This window comes from Suncus etruscus, chromosome 5, assembly GCF_024139225.1.
Source record: "Suncus etruscus isolate mSunEtr1 chromosome 5, mSunEtr1.pri.cur, whole genome shotgun sequence".
Classification (NCBI taxonomy): Eukaryota; Metazoa; Chordata; class Mammalia; order Eulipotyphla; family Soricidae; genus Suncus; species Suncus etruscus.
In genome coordinates this window covers 53,116,701-53,139,001 of record NC_064852.1, presented here as the reverse complement: position 1 = coordinate 53,139,001, position 22,301 = coordinate 53,116,701, and the positions used below count along the sequence as shown (strand labels likewise).

General features: G+C 44.2%; 1 protein-coding gene across 1 annotated transcript in view; it reads left to right on the top strand.

Annotated features, from left to right (window-relative positions):
• The first annotated feature begins 810 nt into the window (after positions 1 to 810).
• Positions 811 to 22,301, top strand: part of RAB8B (RAB8B, member RAS oncogene family) — an 87,404-nt gene continuing 65,913 nt past the window's right edge. The window contains exon 1 of the mRNA XM_049773046.1: positions 811 to 1,072. Within this exon, the coding sequence (XP_049629003.1) occupies positions 949 to 1,072 (124 nt within the window). The 5' untranslated portion in view covers positions 811 to 948. The remainder of the gene's footprint in view (positions 1,073 to 22,301) is intronic.

Here is a 22,301-nt window from a genome sequence, read left to right as displayed (position 1 = left end):
GGAGAGTTTCAGCATAGCTTAACCTCTAAAACCCATTGTATCTGGCTCTGAAAAAGGAGAAAGCGGGTGAGTAAGTCAGCACCGCACTCGAGGGGCAGCGTTCTGGAGCCCGGGAGGGGCCTCTAGTTAAGAGGCGTTGTTGGGAAGGAAGGAGCACCCAGATAAAGCACCATAGTATCTTTAGAGGAAGAAAGGATCTGTATTTCCAGACCCTGGAGGAAGAGAGCTGCAGAAGGGGATTCCAGGGGGAATCCTTGAGGATGCCTTACCCCATGGGTACAGTCCCACGGGCTGAGTTCAAAACCCTGCTTCCCCCTAGCCATATGAGTTGGAAATGACCAGTCTTTTTTTTTTTTTTTTTTTTGGTTTTTGGGTCACACCCGACAGCGCTCAGGGGATCCTCCTGGCGCTCTGTGCTCAAAAATCGCTCCTGGCAAGCTCGGGGGACCCTATGAGATACCGGGATTCGAACCACTTTCCTTTTGCATGCAAGGCAAACGCCCTAGCTCCATGCTATCTCTCCGGCCCTGACCAGCACACCCCGCCTAAAAAAAGAGAAAGAGCTAGGATCTGCTGCTGCGCGCGGGGAGGGGCGGGAGGGAGAGAGGGAGGGAGGAGGGAGTGTTCGCCCTGACAGCGCCGGGCACGCCCGAAACTTCGCGAAGCAACTACAAATCCCATGAACCCCCGGCAAGACACGCCGGCGCGTGATGATGACGGATAGGCGCTGATTGGCTGGGGCGCGCAGGATGACGTGAAGGGGCGGGGCGAGCGGCGGCAGCAGCAGCTGCGGCGGCAGCCGGAGCAGCAGCAGCCTCAGCAGCAGCAGCTTGGCGTGCCACGCCCCTCCTCGCCCGCGTCCTCCCCTTCCCTCCCTCCCTCCCGCTCGCCGTCCCTCCCTCCCTCCCTCCCCGCTCCGGGTCAGAGGGGCCGGAGCTTCTGGAGAAGATGGCGAAGACGTACGATTATCTCTTCAAGCTGCTGCTCATCGGCGACTCCGGGGTGGGCAAGACCTGCCTCCTGTTCCGCTTCTCGGAGGACGCTTTCAACACCACCTTCATCTCCACCATCGGTGAGGGCGGGCGGCGAGGCGAGAGGAGGCGAGACCTGGGGCGGCGGGTGGGTGGTGCGCGGGGACCCCCCTGGACGTCGGGGCGTTGGCGGGGGACCCCGGCAGGCAGGCGAGAGGCAGGGTGGGGTGGGCCGGGCCGGTGGCTCACTCCCGCTGCAGGCCGAGGAGGGGAGGGGACTCGGGGGCGGAGGAAGCGGGACACTGGGTGGGGGGCCGAGAGGTGCGGCCGGGCGGGAGGGAAAGAGGGGGTGCGTGCAGGCAATCAGATTGGGAGCTGGGGTGGGGGAGCCCCAGGGTCTGCTGTGTGTGTGTGTGTGTGTGTGTGTGTGTGTGTGTGTGTGTCTGTGTGTGTGTCTGTGTGTGTGAGGAGCCCAGGGTGGACGGGGAAAGAGGAAGGAAGGAAGGAAGCGAGAAGGGGAACGTGAAGTCCCGAGCCGCCCAGGCGGGCCAGGGCCGGCCACTCACTCACTAGGGCGGTCAGGCGGGGGGGACTCCCATCCTTCGGGCAGCTGCGATCTGTGGCCGCCCCCTTCCTGTACCCCCCAACCCCAATCTCGTATGACGCCCAGGGTGCATGCAGAGTGTCCTCCGAGCGGCCTCCCGAGCCCCCCTCTAAGACGCATTGGGGTGGCTGGGGCTAAAGAAAAGTTCAGCCCTTGTTGGAGATTCTTGCACTTGATGGATGGTGCAGTTCACCCCTGATGCTCTCGGGATGTTGGGTTTTGTTTTGGATTCTTGTTGGCAAATCTGAAGCACAACGTGCCTAGACACCCAACCCATCCCCATCCCCACCAAGAACTTTTCTATTGATTTCTGAGGGTTTCCAACTCCCCATGATCAAGGGCTGGGAGCTGTCCTACTTTTGTACTGAAAGATTTTTCTGTGTGCTCTGGTGGTAACAGGATCTATCTCTTTCCGCACAACTAAGAAGCACCTCAGAGCTGGCTTTTTGATAAGCTGCCCGTGCCGAGTGACTGGAACATCATCATCACTTCCTTGGCTAAGCGGTTACAGCTCATCAAACTCTTTAAGAATCCTATCTTGGTTGCAAGATTGATGTGTGTGGCTCCTGAGGGTCCCTCCTGTTAGTATCTTTCAATAGTTCTTGCAGTGTGTCTCACCATGGATTTAGGACCTGAGACATTTTAGGGGTTAGTGGTATGTCATTAGGATGTTGATCTGTTTGTATGTTGGAAAGACAGTCTGTCTACCTCGTTTAGGAAAGAATATACTGGCAGTTGGTGTATAATACTTTGAAATGAAGGCTTTTTTTTTTCTTTCTTTCTGTCCTGGCCTTTTTCAAATGGATTCTGTGGCCTGAATTCTCCCAGGCACCCTGATGCTCTGTACATATGGACTTTCAGAGTTGCAAGTTCTTGACCAGTCTTGAATTGGGCTTTTTATTTTCTGAGGAAACAGGTTGTAAATGTCAGGTTCCAAGTATAGGCATAAGAAATTTGGTGGTGGACCTATAGATCAGCTGCAGGGCATCACTTTCTGATGAATGTACTAACTTCAAAATCCAAGCAGAGCCTTTATAAGTTTGCATATAGCAAAGGACAGTGCCTGTCTTTGGTTTTTGGGCCACACTGTGTGTACATGGCTTACTCCTGACTGCTAAGGGATCATTTCTGGCAGGACTTGTATGTAGTGCTGAGGATTCAACTAGGGCTGGTTGCATGCAAACAAGCAATCCTACTCACTGTAGTATCTCTCCAGCCCTAAAGGTCAGTTTCTAAGGGACTAGGTGGGGAGCATTGTCCTCTCTCAATGACCTCCTGGAAACATAATCCCGTTTTTGTTTTTTATTTTATTTTATTTATTTTCTTGGGGGGGGCTGGCCCGGGCGATGCTCAGGGTTTAATTTTGGCTTTGCATTCAGGGATCACTGGCAAGGCAAGCATTCTGCCCACTGTACTTATTCCTCTGGCCTACATGCTCTTGTTTTGACTCAGAAAATCTTGAATCTCGCTCATGCTGTTTACATGAAGTGCCACTCTGGATGACTTTTGCTTGTTTTTTAATGATTATATTGGGAAATTACACCTGGTGGTGTTCAGGGGCTACTCTTGACCTGAGTTGAGGGTGGGTGATTTTTTTGTTTTTGGGTCACACCCGGCAGTGCTCAGGGGTTACTCCTGGCTTTCTGCTCAGAAATAGCTCCTGGCAGGCACGGGACCATATGGGACATCGGGATTTGAACCATCCACCTTTTGTCCTGGATCTGCTGCTTGCAAGGCAAACGCCGCTGTGCTATCTCTCTGGGCCCGAGGGTGGGTGTTTTATCTCAGGTGTACTCTTGGGCTTTGAATCTGGGTCTCCTGAATGCCAAACCTGTGAGACATCTTGGCTTTTGGAAAGGACTTTTCTTTCTAAAGGATTAGACTTCTCCTTGGATTTTATTTTTTTACATGAGTAAAATTTGGTTTTGTGAAGGGTTGAGCTATGAAGACATGAAAACGAATGTCCTTGAAATGGTTTAGAATGGGAAGCAGACACTAACTGGGGTGACTCTCATATGTGATCTTGATCTTTTGGTGGATGTGGTAAGAAGAGGCAGTCGTGAGTTGTTGAGTTGAGTTGACTTGGAGGAGGGGAAATCCCATGCTTCTTGAGCCCTCAGAGCTCCAACAGGAAGTGGTAGCACTGTCTTCTGACACCAGAATTTATATACCTGAAACTTAATGCTTTGCAGTTGAAATTGTGCTAGGGAAATAAAATGAATCTAATAATATCAAAGTGAAAAGCATTCTTATTCTTTCCAAATCTTGTCCGGATCCCTAGCAGCTTTGCTGACCCCGTCCCTCACACTTCCCTGAAATTGTTGGCCTAATTGTTGGGGTGGCCTGAATCCGTAATTACTTTCTAAGTACCTAGGTGGATTAGTTTCTGGGCTTTTCTGACTGTGTTTTGAGAAAATTGAACAGAGCATTGCTGTCAAAAGTTGATAAGGTCTTGTCAGAGAAGAGTACCATTTCTTAACTCCCTGTGTGTGGGGCAGATAGATATGTATGTGTGCCAATTTCTTACTAGAGAATTACATTTCATGGCTTAATTTGGCTTTGCCAAAGTTTAAGAAGTTTTCAAAAAGGATATTTGTCATCTTGAGAAGTCGTTTTGATCATGGTTCTGCCATCCTGAATGGAAAGAGTCAATCAGTCATTTTGATTGTAGACACAGTTGTATTTCAGATACTTTCTACTTTTCTGGGGTTCTGTTATCTTTGCAGATATCCAGGTGCTGATATCCTTTCTGCCCTGAACAACTCATTTATTGGAAGTTAGAAGTACTATTGAGTGTCTTATCCATTTGATATAATAGCCCCAGTTGCCTAGAATCAATTAGCCTTGGCTAAAAAAAAACTTATTTGATTGGTTCCTCCAAGACCTTTGTACGATCATAATTAATGTTTAATTAAAAGTATATAAAATATGTCTTTAAGATAAGTAGAATATGGTGATAGTTTGCTGTTGTATTTTCTTTCTTTTTTTGTTTTGTTTTGTTTTTTTTTGGGCCACATTTGGTGGAGCTCAGGGTTTACTCCTGGCTATCTGCTCAGAAATAGCCCCTGGCAGGCACGGGGGACCATATGGGACGCCTGGATTCAAACCAACCACCTTAGGTCCTGGATTGGCTGCTTAAAAGGCAAACACCGCTGTGCTATCTCTCCGGCCCCAATTTGCTATTGCATTTCCTGTGGGCTATGAGTGTGCTTGTCAATACTAATATGAGGCCATTTTATTGTCTTGGAATGGTCTGTACTGAGCAAGGTGCTGGTAGAACAAAAAGAAAATCCAGCCTTGTCCCATAGGGCAATCTAAGCTTCTTCCATTTGCTGTCTCTCCCCACCCTACCCCCACTTCTTCCTGTTAGGGTATTTCCTGAGTGGTTTCATTATTAAGTATGGTCATAGTTTGACAGCTTAATGCCTGTGAGCCAAATTTAAATGAGAAAATGAAGGTTAATACAGACAAGATCACCTTGTTGGTTTTAGCAGAGCCACTGATAGTGAAACACCAGATTCTGTCATGTTTCCCAGTGATTAGTAAGATCATCTCTGTGAATTCAAGTCAACACCATTACCTAGGATAAGTTAGATGTCACTTATGCATCTATGTGAATAAAGTGAAGATGTTTCTACTTTGAGCACTATGATGCATTCAGTAAATTAATATGGCTAATACAGTAAGTCAGTATAGTAGTTTAGACTAGGATAGCTCAGCATTTTATAACTGTCCTTTGCCCTCTTTTTGTTGGTAGTTTCTGGTTAGAAGATCAAAGTGCATCCTGTCATTATCATTATTTGTATGTGTAAAATAGCTAATGTAATCATATTAATAGTGTCAGGGGGTAATTGTTGTAGCCTAATTTCAGCAGAAAAAAAAAAAAGGAAGAGAGAGGAGAGGTATGTGTTCAGTGGAGAACACAGGCTTGAAAGTGCAAGACAGGAGCCCGAGAGATAGCACAGCGGAAGGACATTATTAGCCTTACATATGGCTGACCCGGGACAGACCTGGGCTCAATTCCCAGCATCCCATATGGTTCCCCTGAGGCTGCCAGGAGTGGTTTCTGAGCGTAGAGCCAGGACTAACCTCTTAAGTACTGCCTGGTGTGGCCCAAAGGGAAAAAAAAAAAAAAAAAGTGCAAGACAGCAGAAGTTTTTTCAACAGCTTATTCTGTAACTTTGTGCATTTTTCTTGGGTTCTGCTTTCTTTAAAATTAGGAGTTGGCAAAATTGTGGTTCACAGGTCAGTTGTGGTTTGCAGCTTTGTTTTTACATTTTTAAAGTTTGGAAAAGAAAACCCAGCAAAAATTTGCAACAGAGACCTATGTGTGACTCAAAATTTTAAAATATTTACTAATTTATCCTTATTGAGAAAGTTTGCTGACCCCAGTTTAAAATCAAATGCTGTTTTTGGTTGGTAACAAGACAAAATTTATATTAAGACTTATTGACTGAAAAATAAACTGTTACATTTACATTTTTTTGGTTTTGTTTTTGGGCCACACTCCTTTGATGCTCAGGGGTTACTCCTGGCTATGCGCTCAGAAATCGCCCCTGGCTTGGGGGGACCATATGGGATGCCAGGGGATCAAACCGCGGTCCGTCCTAGCGCTTTCAAGGCAGATACCTTACCTCTAGCGCCACTTTCCCGGCCCCTTATATTCACATTTTTATCCAAGATGATGTCAACATTTAGCTGAGCAGAATCCAGATATATTGGATAAGCTGATTTCAATTTCCTAGTTGTTTTCTTTAATTTGACCTTTTAAATAAAAATAATTCAGTGGACATGCAAGTTCATGTTGACCATTTTCTTTTGTTTTGTGTTTGGGTCTCACCTGGTGGTGCTCAGGGGTTCTCCTGGCTCTACATTCAGAAATTGCTCCTGGTAGGCTTGGGGGACCATATGGGAGGATAGAAATTGAACCCGGGTCTTTCCTGGGTTGGCCACGTGCAAGGCAAACACCCTATTGCTGTGATATTGCTCTGGTCCCTGAACCCTGAACATTTTCTATATAGATCCTAATTTTTTTTATTATTTTTTTATCAATAGGGATTAGAATTTGAGAGATAGCATGGAGGTAGGGCATTTGCCTTGCATGCAGAAGGGTGGTGGTTTGAATTCCTGCATCCCATATGGTCCCCCGAGCCTGCTAGGAGTGATTTCTGAGTGTAGAGCCAGAAGTAACCCCTGAGCACTGCTGGATGTGACCCAAAAATAAAAACAAAAACAAAAAAAAATAGGGGTTAGAATTTAATGACTCTAGAGATTAATACAATGGTCTCACTAAAAGATTTACCATGGATTATAGATACAAGATAATAAAAGTTTAGAGGGGCTGGAGAGATAGCATGGAGGTAAGGCATTTACCTTGCATGCAGAAGGACGGTGGTTTGAATCCCGGCATCCATATGGTTCCCGAGCCTGCCAGGACCGATTTCTGAGTGTAGAGCCAGGAGTAACCCCTGAGCACTGCTGGGTGTGACCCCCCCCTAAAAAAAACGTTTAGAGCTCTGTTCAGCACAAGTTATAATTATATGATACATGCACACCTTAGAATTTTTTTTTTTTTGGTTTTTGGGCCACACCCGGTAATGCACAGGGGTTACTCCTGGCTATGTGCTCAGAAGTTGCTCCTGGCTTGGGGGACCATATGGGATGCCGGGGGATCGAACCGCGGTCCGTCCAAGGCTAGCGCAGGCAAGGCAGGCACCTTACCTTTAGCGCCACCGCCCGGACCCCACCTTAGAAATTTTATACGTTTTTTTGTTTTATCCTTTTTTTAAATAATTTTTATTGAGACTCATGCGAATTACAGTTTTATTGAAGGTAGATCCTTATTTTGGCATTACATTCTCTTTCTGAGTTATTAATTTTATCTTTGATTAAACACATTTTGTTAGCACTATTAGAAAAATTGGAATATAAAAGTGATAATAAAGGGTTAAAACTTACTTCGATTAGTAGTCTAGTGTGTGAAAAAAAAACCTCTCAGCCCATTAAGGATGACTATGTGGAAACTGAGTCTTGAGTACAGATACAGATATGTCTTTAAAATAACTGTTTAATAAAGCTTTTTAATAAAGAGCTTTGATAGCTGTACTACCTGTCAGCACATCGGGAGGGGTAAAGTTATCTTGCTTCAAATTGCTTGGCTCCACTAAGAAAAGTTGGAGGGAGATGGATTCAATAACCGCTCTGGAACACACTGTGGAACTCTTAGAAGCAGGGTGCAGGGAGTTGCTGCAGGGTCCAAGGCTGGCTTGAATGTAGGCCTGCCTACCTCCATGCACACAGGCAGTTTTGGGATGATCTCTCTTGGGTCTGTTAGAATTACTCTTTAGGAATGTGTTACAAGAAAGAGTTTGGCAGGTGCAAGACTACTAAGTAGTAGGCTAGCTACAGAGGGGACCACATATTCTAGCAGCCCTGGGGGTGAGGGAAGAGGATATGGGAGGTAGGATAAAAACGGAGGTGTAGGGAGGACAAACTGGTGATGGGAATCCCCCCTGATTTTATGTAAATATGTACCTAAAATATTATTGTCAACAATATGTAAGCCACTATGATCAAAATAAAAATTATATTTAAAAAAAAAAGAAAGAGTTTGGAATTTGGAGTGAGGATTGTTGGATTGGAGTGGGGATGAGGGTTGGAATTGAGTATGGGTAAACTGTGAAATGGATTGGTTCACCTTTGATATCGAGGTACTCTGGGGAATTAAGAAAATGGGCTCTCTGGGGCTGGAGAGACAGAATGGAGGTAGGGCATTTTGCCTTGCATGCAGAAGGACATGGTGGTTCAAATCCTGGCATCCTATATGGTCCCCCGAGCCTGCTAGGAGCGATTTCTGAGCACAGAGCCAGGAGCGCTGCTGGGTGTGACCAAAAATGGAAAAAAAAAAAAAAAAGGCTCTGTGCTTATGTTTTGGATTTTGCTGCCCCTAGTTTTCTGGCCTCTGAATCAATTATTCTTCTAGGGCCTTAGTTTACCATAGCAATAACACCATAGTAACTTCTCAGGGTGAGTTCCCTAGACAGAAATTTAAGTCATATTCATCTTTTAAATGTTCAAGGTCGATATTAAATGATTACTCAACTGGATCAATGAAGGCTACATGAACTGTGGACACACTATCTGAGCTTTCTAAAGCCTTGTGTGAATTTTAGTTATTATCTTTTATAATATTATAAATAGTTGGTGACATCTAAGATGAGATTCAAAATGCTTAATTGAAGGATGGTACCCCAGTATATAACTCTGTGTGTCTTTTCTGTAATCAGTTTTAAAGGGACCCTTTAAAATATGAAAGATATTTCATAGACCTCATAATACACCATTTAACGTCCTGCTCCCAACCCCCCACTAACATAAATGCCAAATAGAAATTGAGTGAAATCACTGGGTTTGCTTTCGAAGAGCCATTTCAGCTTTGTCTCTGCTCATTAGTTTCAAACAATGCAACAGATGCCTGTTAACTGTTTCCTGCCCAGTTTTAATTAGCAGATGGAGCTGTGTATGTGTCTATCTGTGTTCTGGTTTAAGTGGCTTAGTTTTAGTTTTCACCAATTTAGTGGGTAGATTGGAACTGGGCAAGGTATTTGGAGCAAACAAAAAAAAAAGTCCTATTTTGATTTTTTTTTTTTTTTTTGGTTTTTCGGGTCACACCCGTTTGATGTTCAGGTGTTATTTCTGGCTACATGCTCAGAAATTGCCCCTGGCTTGGGCGGACCATATGGGACACCGGGGGATCGAACCGTGGTCCTTTCCTTGGCTAGCGCTTACAAGGCAGACACCTTGCCTCTAGCGCCACCTCGCCGGCCCCCTATTTTGATTTATTTATTTTCCTTACCAATTCTGTAGTTTAAAAAGATCACTTTGAAGAACAAAAAAGGATGACAGAGAATACTTATACCATAGAGGCACCTGTTTTACTAGAACAGCATGTCTGGACTAAAAGTAATGTTTGCTGGTAGCCATTGTTTACTGCTCTTATCACAGGGGGAAAAGTTACCATTTTATGGCCTGCATGAAGACTTTACTGTAGTCTTGAAACTCATGAAACAGTTTTATTTGAAAGAATCTTGACACTGTGCTCTTCGGGCCTAGTGTTGAGAAAGAAACATGCAGAGATAGAATAAAGTAGACTTAAGCGTGAGTGTCAGTACTGGTGTGCTGTGCTGAGGTCTGAGGCCCTATCTGAACTCAGCAAGACCAAGCGCTGGCATAGATTCCTGGGTCTGCTGTGGCAATGGAGCATGAGAGGAGCACTGGCCTACACTTGTTGTCTATTTTCTCCATTGGCTCTTTACTCTCCAGCTGGTGGTGACTTAGTTTTAATATTAAAAAATGCAGTTGGGGAACCTGGGAGATAGGGTGCTTGCTTTGCATGTGGCTGAACCAGGTTAGATCCCCGGTACCACATATGGTCTCCTGAGCACTGCCAGGAGTAGTAACCTCTGAGCACAGAACCAGGAGTAAGTCCTGAACTCTGCCAGGTTTACAACACCTCCACCCCTACTCTATTGCAGTAGATGAATATGAATACTGATACTTTCTGGAATTGTGTCTTTTACCTGTGTTCAGAGTTGTGTTTTTTTTGTTTTGTTTTGTTTTTGTTTTTGTTTTTGAGTTTCTTAGTTTACCTAAGTCTTCCTTTGGGAAGCCAAAGAAAGTTTGGAAAGTTTGGAAGGTCTTCTCTGCAGCAACTCTTATTTTCTTGCTGTCCTACTTATAGCTTTCTTTTTTTTTTTTTTTTTTTGTTTTTGGGTCACACCCAGCAGCACTCAGGGGACCATATGGGATGCCGGGATTCGAACCACCGTCCTTCTGCGTGCAAGGCAAACACCCTACCTCTATGTTATCTCTCTGGCCCCCTACTTGTAGCTTTCAACATCAGTTTAATTAGGCTTTTTGGTATTTACCTGTTGCTGAACTTTTGGACATTTTTCAAGGAGTTTTCATCTTCCAAGGCCCAAAATTTAGATTCTCAGCTCCGAGGGAAAAATTGACTAAGGCTTATGTTAATCAGATTTAGATACAAAGTGAATGACAGTGCTATTTGGAGGGCCATGACCATATTAAGGGGTTTCAAAACTGTCTGTCAGAGCTGAGTTAGGTAGCAAGTCTCACCTCATTATGATAAAACCAACCGCCAAGCGGCTGCGCAATCTGTAATGCTGCACAACTTTGTACTGGCAGAATTAGGACTGGCAGGATTTCCTTCCATTGCTATCTAATTGTGTATATTTTGGCAAAGTACTTGACAGTAATTACTTTAATAACACATATATATTTTCTTGATGTGTAAAGTAGGACAGTTTCTAAAGTAATTAAATTTTGACATGATATATTTAAAGTTGAATTAGAGAACCTTATTTTTTATGACCCTATATAATATTTATTGATGCAGAATAGATATTATAAAATAGTCTAATATGTAAATGCTCAAATTCAGTACAAAATTTTACATTTTATTTCAAGTTATCAGTAACTAACTTCTGTAAATTGTTTTTTAATTTGTGTTTTGATAATGTGTGCTGTGATAATGATGATGATTATCTTTTTTTTTTTTTGTGGTTTTTGGGCCACACCCATTTGATGCTCAGGAGTTACTCCTGGCTATGCGCTCAGAAATCGCTCCTGGCTTGGGGGGACCATATGGGATGAGGTCCGTCCTACGCTAGAGCGCTTGCAAGGCAGACACCTTACCTCTAGCACCACCTTCCTGGCCCTTGATTGTCATTATTTTAAAAGATCTCTGAATAAATATCTTCAGAAGATATGGAAGACAAATTCTTTACTGATAATTAAGACTATATTTTTTGATATTTCAAATTCACCTTTTCATTGTACTTTATACCTTATCCATGCTTGGATTTGAGGAGAGAAAACTGAATTAGGAAAGAGAAAGGTGAAATCAATATTTTTCCCAGTTTTTTTGGCTGCCTAGTCAGTTTCTATTACCCATGCTCAAAGTTAAACTATTTGATTTAGAGGAATTAGAAATTCTCTACCTACAGTAGTTTGAGAATCAATAGGGATTGTTGACTGTATCAATGATGTAGTCTACTGTTTAGAAATAAATTTACTAAATAATAAAACAAAAACAGGTGCATCTCAGCCAGAGCCAATAATGAAAACAAGTCACATACAGATCAGGGTGTCAACCATAAACCAAATGATTTGAGTGAGTACATATTTTACCTATTTAAAAAATGTTTAGTCTTATAATAGCATAAAAATTCATGGAATAAGCTCAATAATTTGAGGGGCACACCCACCAATGCTCAGGTGTTACTTCCTGTTTCTACAGTATTCAGGAATCACTTCTGGCAGACTTGGGCACCATGTGGGACTCTGGAGATAGAACTTGGATTATTCATGTATTAGGTTAATAATCCTAAACCAAATAATTGTTGCACTTTTAATAATTACATTAAGACATGCACATAATAGGGACCGGAGTGGTGGCACAAGCAGTAAGGCATCTGCCTTGCCCACACTAGCCTAGGATGGACCGCAGTTCTATCCCCTGGCGATCCATATGGTCCCCCAAGCCAAGAGTGATTTCTGGGCACATAGCCAGGAGTGTCACCAGGTGTGGCCCAAAAACCAAAAGAAAAACCACGTATATAATAAAAGTGTTCTGTCTGCCTTTAACTTTGATAAAACACCATTACATTTAAAATTTATTTTATTTTATTGAAACCATTGTGATTTACAGATTCATACAATGAATCAAGGCCAATCCTACCACCAGTGTCGACCTCCGTTAACCCCATACCATCACCCCTTGTCCCCAGTTTATCAGTATAACAGGCCCTTTTAAGTATAAATTGTTAAAGTTTGGGTCTCTTGGTTCCATTGTTGTTAACACTTGCTTGGATATTTAGTTTGTTCTTTTTTTTAACTTCACCAGTGTACCTGAGACCACTTGGCCTCTGGCTCCCATCCTTTCATATTGTTTTTCTCCTTCTCCACTCAGTTTCTTTCCTCTCTGGGGCAAAGGGTGTTCAAGACAACTCCCATTTAGACCATTGCGTTTTTTTTCATGTAGTTATTCAAATGTAAGTGATAACATTCTATATTTTTCTTCTGGCTTACTTCATTTAACATAACATCTTTCAGTACCATCCATGTTGCAAAAAATTGCATGATTCATCCTTCCTTATGACTATGTTGTATTCCATTATATATATGTACCACATATTTATGTATATATAATATATATTATATATATATACCACTCATCTGTTTTTGGAAATCAGGGGTGAATGGAGAATGCCCATTCTTCTGAGGCCTGTACCAGGTCTTTATGTCAATGTTCAGGGTGTAAGGTCCCATTGCACTACAAGATTTGTGTGTTCCCATCTCTATTAGATAAGAACTTATTTGTATGTATAGTATTTTCCCGTTTTAGTGTGCCTAAGCAAACAAGAAATAAAGCCACGTGGCATTATCAGAGTATATGGGGGCGTAAAAACACGTCCAACAATACCCATGACTTGGTTCAAACATAAGCATTAAACTGAGGGATTCTTTCACACCAAATTGAGCAGTTCACAAAGAGAAGATAAAAAAAAGGGGGGGGGATCGTCACTGTATAAGAAAATATTCAGCAAAACTTATAGCCGTCAAAGAAAACACTCATAAAATGTTGAAAAGACATACGTGTCCTTTTTATGCCTTTTGGAATAGTTGGGTGGGTGTTAACTCCAGGCCACCAGTTTGGTCTGTGACTTAGGACTCTACAGTACTTAAGTTAAAAAGGGTAAATGAGGAGTAATGATGATAGGGGTTAAGAGAGTTAAAGAGAAAAATGATCTTTTGTAGGGGTGTGCAAAAGGGCAGAGTACAAAATGGACATTCTGCATACATAAAAACATAATTCAATGATAGTGAGTACTATTAATGTTTCTTGTGTGCCCTTGCACGATTTTGAAAATATAGACTGGAAAGAGATTACCAGTGACTGCTCAGGACGCTGGGAGACCTAAGGAGCCGAATGGATAATGGGGGAAAGCCTAGGGTACCTTCAAGCTCCGCCAAGGGACCCAACTCGCTGGTTTGCCCAGGCATGTGGCCCAGGGAAGCCCTGGAGATCTGGAGCAAGGCAGTAGAGGGGTGCTGGGATTACTCAAGACCCGTACCTCCCTCCCCCTTGCCTGGTTAAGAAGGCCTCTGGCATGGCCGAGGCCTGCCGAACCCCATGCTGCTAGACTCCCGGCTCCCAGGAAGGAAAGAGACCCTTCAAGAGCTGGGAGGCCGAAGTTCAGAGCCCCACCCAGATCCTCCCTTATTCTAGTATTATTTCAGTCTACCATTATTCCAGTATAATAATGCATTACTCCATGCAGTTTTGATTATTATAGCTTTGTAATAAAGTTTGGAAATGCATTGTCTACCATTTTTTCCCTTAGGATCGCTTTGGCTATTCATGAGTTTTACAGCTCAATACAAATTTTTAGTAGAGTGTGTTCTTTGAAAAATGCATTTGGAATTTTAATGGGTATTGTATTGAATCTGTAGAATAATGGGTATGGCAATCATTTTGACAATGCCAATTCTTTTATACATGAATAGATTTTGGGGAGGAGATGAATAGGAAATGTCTTTTTTTTCCTTCTTAGCAGTAATTTACAATTTTTACTGTGTAAGTCTTTCACCTCCCCTTAAATGGTTTTTTTTTTGTTTGTTTGTTTTTTTAATTTCACCTCTTGTTAAGTTAATACCTAAGTATTTCATGTTTTGCAGCACTATTTTCTTTTTTTTTTTTTTTTTATTAATTATTTTTTTTATTATTTTAATTATGACAACAAAGATGCAAAGAAAGAGGACAGGGTAAAGTTACAGTGGAAGCCCAATCACCCATAAACAGGATTCTCAGTAGTTCCATCGATGATATCCCAGCCTTGAACTTTCAGCCAAAGAACATTAAGAAAAACAAAACTGAACCCATGTACAATACAATTACTTTGTCCCTCAAATCCCCAGTTGTAGTACATATTGTTTCTTAGCAGCACACCATATAATCTAAAGATATTAGACTTATGTAACTCTTTAAACATTGAGGGCAAAGTACATTTATCTAGTTCCATGCACATGCTTACTAGTTTAAGTTAACCTCAAAAGTTTTAATGGGTTGTTTTTCTTAAGGATTGGAGTCAAGAGAACATAGTAAAAAACGATATTAAAGTGGCATTTGTTTGCATAGGCCCACCAAAACATAAGGGACATGGAAAGACAAATTATGGTCTAAATACATGGAGACCCTACCCCTGAAGTTACCTGGCACAGGACTGACTCTAGGCTCCAGGCAAACTAGTTTGTCCAATTCAAGTCATAGTCTGTAGTGGCAATACACCTCCATTCCTCACATAGTTTCTGTTGTTGGTATCATTCTTCTGTATTAAAGATCCTGGAGTCTGCATATCCCATATTGCATTCAGGATGGTGCAGAGCATCCTCTCGTTTCACCTCACACTTAAGGGGCAATAGAGAGAACCATGTCCTGTAGAGCAGGTCATCGTTGTTGTCATGTCTTCTCGCAGGTCATTGTTGTTGTCACGTCTTCTCAGTGTAAACGGAAGTGTCTTATTAGGAGGTAGATGTCACACCCTTGGTAGTGTCTTTCCTGGTAGAGGACTGCTTCCAACTGTTGCTATAAAAGACCTTGGATGTTTCGTAGATAGCTTGCCTGGTTCCAGCGTGAATGGAGAATGCCCATTCAACTGAGGCCTATGCCAGGTCATTATATCAATATTCAGGGTGTAAGGTACATTGTAATGAGATTTATTAGATAATAACTAATCTGTATGTATAGTGTTTTCCCATTTTAATGTGTCTATGCAAACAAGGATCAATGCCACGAAGCGTTATTGGTGCATCTGGAGGCAATAGGAACAAGACCAGCAATTTCCATGACATAGTTCAATCATAGGCATCAAACTGAGGGATAGTTCCACCACAATCCTTACTGAACAGCTTACAAAGAAAAGACAAGATGAAAAGTGGATAGAAACATCATGGTAGAAGAATATATAGAGAGTTACAGCAGTTAAAGAAAATAACCATAAAATATTCAAAAAATATATGTGTTCAATATGTGTTCGATTTGTGTCCTTCTAAATAGTTCTGGAATTTGTAAGATCTACTGTATGTCTTTGGTCAGAGATTGAAGCTGTGTGTTACTGAAGTTAAGAAGGGTAAATCTGGGGTACTGATGGTTGGGAGGAGCATATGATCGCGCGGGGGCTAGCGCCCCCGCGCGGTTTCAAAATGTAGACTGGTATGAAATTGCCAGTGACAGCCTGAGTATAGCTGAGAAATTATTTGCCTCCCCCCATATCAAACTACACCCCCTGATCCACCCTCTAGAGCCGGCCTGGGAGTGGGGAAAACCCAGGGTGCCCCATGAGCTCCTCCCAGAAACCCACCTGGAGATCCGGAGGAAAGGGGGAGAGGGGGTTCGGGTGACCCAGGTCCGGGCCCCCCACCCTAGGCCAGGCCACAAGGCCGCTGGCACATACGGAGGTCTGCCAGCTGCCCGCCCGTGCTGCTAAAAATCCAGCTCCAGGAAGGGAGAGAGACCCTCCCAAGCCCGAAGGACAGGGATTTAAGCCCAACCTAGGCCGGTCCCCAGACCCGGCCTGGGAGTGGGGAAATCCCAGGGTGCCCCATGAGCTCCTCCCAGAAACCCACCTGGAGATCCGGAGGAAAGGGGGAGAGGGGGTTCGGGTGACCCAGGTCCGGGCCCCCCACCCTAGGCCAGGCCACAGGGCCGCTGGCACATACGGAGGTCTGCCAGCTGCCCGCCCGTGCTGCTAAAAATCCAGCTCCAGGAAGGGAGAGAGACCCTCCCAAGCCCGAAGGACAGGGATTTAAGCCCAACCTAGGCCGGTCCCCAGACCCGGCCTGGGAGTGGGGAAAACCCAGGGTGCCCCATGAGCTCCTCCCAGAAACCCACCTGGAGATCCGGAGGAAAGGGGGAGAGGGGGTTCGGGTGACCCAGGTCCGGGCCCCCCACCCTAGGCCAGGCCAAAAGGCCGCTGGCACATACGGAGGTCTGCCAGCTGCCCGCCCGTGCTGCTAAAAATCCAGCTCCAGGAAGGGAGAGAGACCCTCCCAAGCCCGAAGGACAGGGATTTAAGCCCAACCTAGGCCGGTCCCCAGACCCGGCCTGGGAGTGGGGAAAACCCAGGGTGCCCCATGAGCTCCTCCCAGAAACCCACCTGGAGATCCGGAGGAAAGGGGGAGAGGGGGTTCGGGTGACCCAGGTCCGGGCCCCCCACCCTAGGCCAGGCCAAAAGGCTGCTGGCACATACGGAGGTCTGCCAGCTGCCCGCCCGTGCTGCTAAAAATCCAGCTCCAGGAAGGGAGAGAGACCCTCCCAAGCCCGAAGGACAGGGATTTAAGCCCAACCTAGGCCGGTCCCCAGACCAGGCCTGGGAGTGGGGAAAACCCAGGGTGCCCCATGAGCTCCTCCCAGAAACCCACCTGGAGATCCGGAGGAAAGGGGGAGAGGGGGTTCGGGTGACCCAGGTCCGGGCCCCCCACCCTAGGCCAGGCCAAAAGGCCGCTGGCACATATGGAGGTCTGCCAGCTGCCCGCCTGTGCTGCTAAAAATCCAGCTCCAGGAAGGGAGAGAGACCCTCCCAAGCCCGAAGGACAGGGATTTAAGCCCAACCTAGGCCGGTCCCCAGACCCGGCCTGGGAGTGGGGAAAACCCAGGGTGCCCCATGAGCTCCTCCCAGAAACCCACCTGGAGATCCGGAGGAAAGGGGGAGAGGGGGTTCGGGTGACCCAGGTCCGGGCCCCCCACCCTAGGCCAGGCCACAAGGCCGCTGGCACATACGGAGGTCTGCCAGCTGCCCGCCCGTGCTGCTAAAAATCCAGCTCCAGGAAGGGAGAGAGACCCTCCCAAGCCCGAAGGACAGGGATTTAAGCCCAACCTAGGCCGGTCCCCAGACCCGGCCTGGGAGTGGGGAAAACCCAGGGTGCCCCATGAGCTCCTCCCAGAAACCCACCTGGAGATCCGGAGGAAAGGGGGAGAGGGGGTTCGGGTGACCCAGGTCCGGGCCCCCCAACCTAGGCCAGGCCACAAGGCCGCTGGCACATACGGAGGTCTGCCAGCTGCCCGCCCAGCACTATTTTCATGTGGGCAGATTGTAAAGGACTTTTAAACTTGTTCAGTTGTCTGAGTTTTACCTTGGGGATTGTATGTAGGTAATTCAGTTAGATTTGAAGACAGTTTTCAGTTGGTCTTTAGCTTTAGTTGTAATTTTACTAGTAGTTTCATGTATAGTAGTTTATTTCAATTCCTCTGTAGTTTTATCAATACAGAGATTCCTGGGGGTTGGGAGTTTGGATCATACCCAGCTGTGCCTATCACTACTCCTGGCTCTTCGGTAATTTCCAGTGGTGTTCAGGGGAGCACCTATGGTGCCAGTATGAAACCTGTATCTGTCACGGCAGAACAAGCTTCTTACCCCTGCACTATGTTGCAAATCCTTAAGGGAGTTTCTTACCTCCTCCACATTCTAGGCCATGGGCCTGAGAAGTTCTGAGAGGATGATTGACATAAACTATTAAGTGATTGGGTAGAATCAAGACTTGAGGTTTAGACTTAAGTCAGAACCACCCTTTCTCCACAAAACTTGATTCTTTGGAAAAAAAAGTCCTGGAGTTGAGTTTTTATTTGGGACTTAATGTGCTGAGACTTAGCTTGGAGCAGTGGTCACTTTTAGTACCTTGTAAGAACTGTGTAAACTGACAATGCTTCAAAATATGTTGAATGGAAAGATGAAATCAACCTCTCCCAGGACAAGCCTGAGTAACAGCAGATGCAGATATGTATTGTGTTGCCTGCGGCCAATCAGGAGAGCAATAGATTTGTGGTTTGCACTGGCTCTTTGCCTCTGACCCAGTCTCTTAGTATAAAATCAGATATGCCCACAGCAGAGTTGGAGCAGGAGGGGACAGAGTTGAATCACAAATCCAACTCTTTTTCTGGAAAGGAAACTTTAGATTGAAAATCTTGAACTATTCTCTTCACAGGGCCATTGGTCTATTAAGCTTTAGTAATGTTGGCCTTAAATTATAATGGTTTTGCTTTAATTGAGTATGTATATATGTGTAACATAGTTTTGTTTATTTTTACAAATACTTATTGCGGTCATATGGTTACAATAGTGTTAGTTTATGATCTGAGTATACAAAGTTGCAGTCTTTTTACCATTACTTATGTGCCAAAGCACCTCCAAATACTCACTGTTCTTAGGTCATTATTAGTCTGCCCCATTTCTTCTCCTCCGCCTTGTCCCACCTTCCCTCAATAGCCATTTAATTGTGGGCTTCCAGGGGCCAGAGAGATAGCACAGTGGTAGGGCGTTTGCCTTGCACGCGCCTTGCACACAGCTTCCTGGGATGGACTAGGGTTCGATCTCTGGCATTCCATATGGTCCTCTGAACCTGCCAGGAGTGATTTCTGAGTGCAGAGCCCGGAGTAACTCCTGAGTGCCGCCGGTGTGGCCCAGAAACAAAATAAAAAACTGTGGGCTTACTTCCTTTGACAAATTAAGTTTGTCAAAACTTTGGCACATATTTCCTCAGAATCATGATGTGACATCATCTGTAGACCAGACTCCTAATTTGTTACTGTTGAATCTCCAGAAAGCTGCTGTAAACCAGAAAGCAGAGACTCCCAGACAGTTAAACTTGGTTTACCAAAATGCATTTCCTGAAATTTATGAACTTATCTCATTGGGGAGCTCCTCATCTTCACTTATCCTTTGCTTTCTTGATTTGTACAGTGATCATTGGCTTCTCTCTGTCACCAAAAGATTAGAAGCAGAACTGCAGGCATATGAGAGGCAGGTCATGGGCATCCTAAAGAAAGGGGAATAGGGTAGGGATTTCATTGTATGACTTCGTGCAAATCACTGGTAAACCTCCTGGGCTTTTATTTCTTCATGTACAAAAAGGGAATTCTGAGCTAGGTATGTTTCAGAGTCTTTTCAAAATGGTTATCCAAAGTGATAATGTATGGAATCCTCTATAAAAAGGAAGTAATAGACATGAAGCTGACAATAACATGGTGTGGATAAAAGAACATACTGCTAAGACAGTAGTTCTCTTTGGAGTTGAGGGATCAAAGGAGTTCTCCCTATTGGTGCTTGGAGGCTGCCAGGGCTACACTTAGCAGTGCTGAGTGGCCCACATTATGTTGGGGATCAAACTTAGTATCTTGTGCATTCCAGACATGTTCTTCAGCCCTTTGAACTAGCTCACTTAGGCTGAGATAGATTTTGTTTAGTTTAATGCCTGATTTTTTGTTTGATATTTTTACTTTTCTTGTGGGGAAGGGCATTCATACTTCATTTTTTAGGATTTACTCCTGGTTCTGTGCTTAGTGTTTCACTCCTGGCTCTACGTGGTATTGGGATTAAACCCAGGTTTAATGTTGCATGTATGGCAAGTGCTTTCACTACTGCTCTATTCTCTAATTCCTCTTTGAGATTCTAGGACAAATTGTTTAACCATATTTTTTTGATTGGTAAAGGAATGGTAGTAATATCCTCAGAATAAGTGTTTTTTTAGACATCATAATTTGCAAAGTTATTTATAGTAGGGTTATAGGAGGCATTCAGTGCTCTCATCTCTAATTTTTTGCATCACTTCCTTACTCCATCTCTCCCACATTAACCTTTGGATTCTTCCCATCTGTTTTGTTTTATTTCGAAGATGAAATTTATATGTATTACTGTCTTCATCACATGAGAGACTCTTGCAAAAAGTATGTATGTGTGGGGCCGGAGAGATCACATGGAAGTAGGGCATTTGCCTTGCATGCAGAAGAACGGTGGTTTGAACCCCAGCATCCCATATGGTCCCTCAAGCCTACAAGGAGTGATTTCTGAGCTTAGAGCCAGGAGTAACCCCTGAGCGCTGCCGGGTGTGACTCCAAAACAACAAAAAACTAACAACAAAAAAGTATATCCCCTCAAGTTAATTTTTTTTTTCTTTTGGTTTTTGGGTCACACCCGGCAGTACTCAGGGGTTACTCCTGGCTCTAAGCTCAGAAATCACTGCTGGCAGGCTCGGGGAACCATATGGGATGCCGGGATTCGAACCACCGTCCTTCTGCATGCGAGGCAAACACCCTACCTCCACACTATCTCTCTGTCCTCCCAAGTTAATTCTTTTTTTTTGTTTTTGTTTTTGGGTCACACCCAGTGCTCAGGAGTTACTCCTGGCTCTACGCTCAGGAATTACTCCTGGCAAGCTTGGAGGACCATATGGGGTGCCGGGATTCGAACCACTGACCTTCTGTAGGCAAGGCAAACAAATACCTTACCTCAATGCTATCTCTCCAGTCCCCCAAGTTAATTCTTTTTCTTTCTTTCTTTTTTTTTTGTTTTTCGGGCCACACCTGTTTGATGCTCAGGGTTATTCCTGGCTAAGTGCTCAGAAATTATTTTTTTAAATTACCATATGGGACGCCGGGGGATCAAACCATGGTCCTTCCTTGGCTAGCGTTTGCAAGGCAGACACCTTACCTCTAGCGCCACCTCACCGGCCCCCCAAGTTAATTCTTAAAGCAACCTCAAATACTGTCTGTTATTTCTAGTTTTCCAAATGTGATCATTGAGACACAGAATGGCTAAATAGCCTCTCAGAGTCACATAGCTATTAAGTGGTGGGCTCAACTCAAATTTGAATCTAGACTATGGTTCCAAATTATTATTTATTTATTTATTTATTTATTTATTTATTTATTTATTTATTTTTTGGTTTTTGGGCCACACCCAGCGGTGCTCAGGGGTTACTCCTGGCTATCTGCTCAGAAATAGCTCCTGGCAGGCATGGGGGACCATATGGGACACTGGGATTCGAACCAACCACCTTAGGTTCTGGATCGGCTGCTTGCAAGGCAAACACCGCTGTGCTATCTCTCTGGGCCCAAATTATTATTTTTTTAAATTACCTATAGCATTCTGCACCTGGAGTAACTCAGGAGAAGAATGGGGGGCATTCCCACCTCCAGCAATTCTTAGGGACCCAATTCTTAGGAACCTCTCCTGTGGTAGCCAGAGGGCCATGCTGGGGATGGAATCCCAGTCTTCTGCATATATGCACTCAAACCCTTTGAGCTATCTCTGAGGCTCCAGAAATAGGATATTTTCTCTTCAATATTGTTATTTTTGAGGAGGTGATGTAATTCAAGATGAATGTGATGCCACTTCCTATCTGGGTAACATAATTAAGCCCTTTAACCTATTTTGTCCTAGTACCCTCTCCTGCAGAGGGTTATGAGCTGGTTTACTGATGTAATATATAATAAAGCACTTGGCTCTAGGCATAGCACTAGCAACAGGTTGGTCCTGGTAAATAGTGAAGGGTTTCAAACCGTTGGTCATATTAAATGCTGAGGGTATTTTTCCCTAGGTAATTTAAAGAAACAATTGTTAGAATTAATTCCATAAAGTAATTAATGAGTGGAGAGGCATGGGATGTAGCTCAGAGGTAGAGCATTTGCCTTGTATGTGTGAGACCCTGAATTTTATCCCTAGTACCACTGAAGAAAGAAAGAATGAATGAATGAATGAGAAAAATTTGGTTACTTAATTTATGTGTTTTTTTTTCTAGAAAATTAATCATTAAATTAGGACCAAATGCAGTTTAGACAACAAAAGTTATAAATAGTTGCCTTTAAACTAATT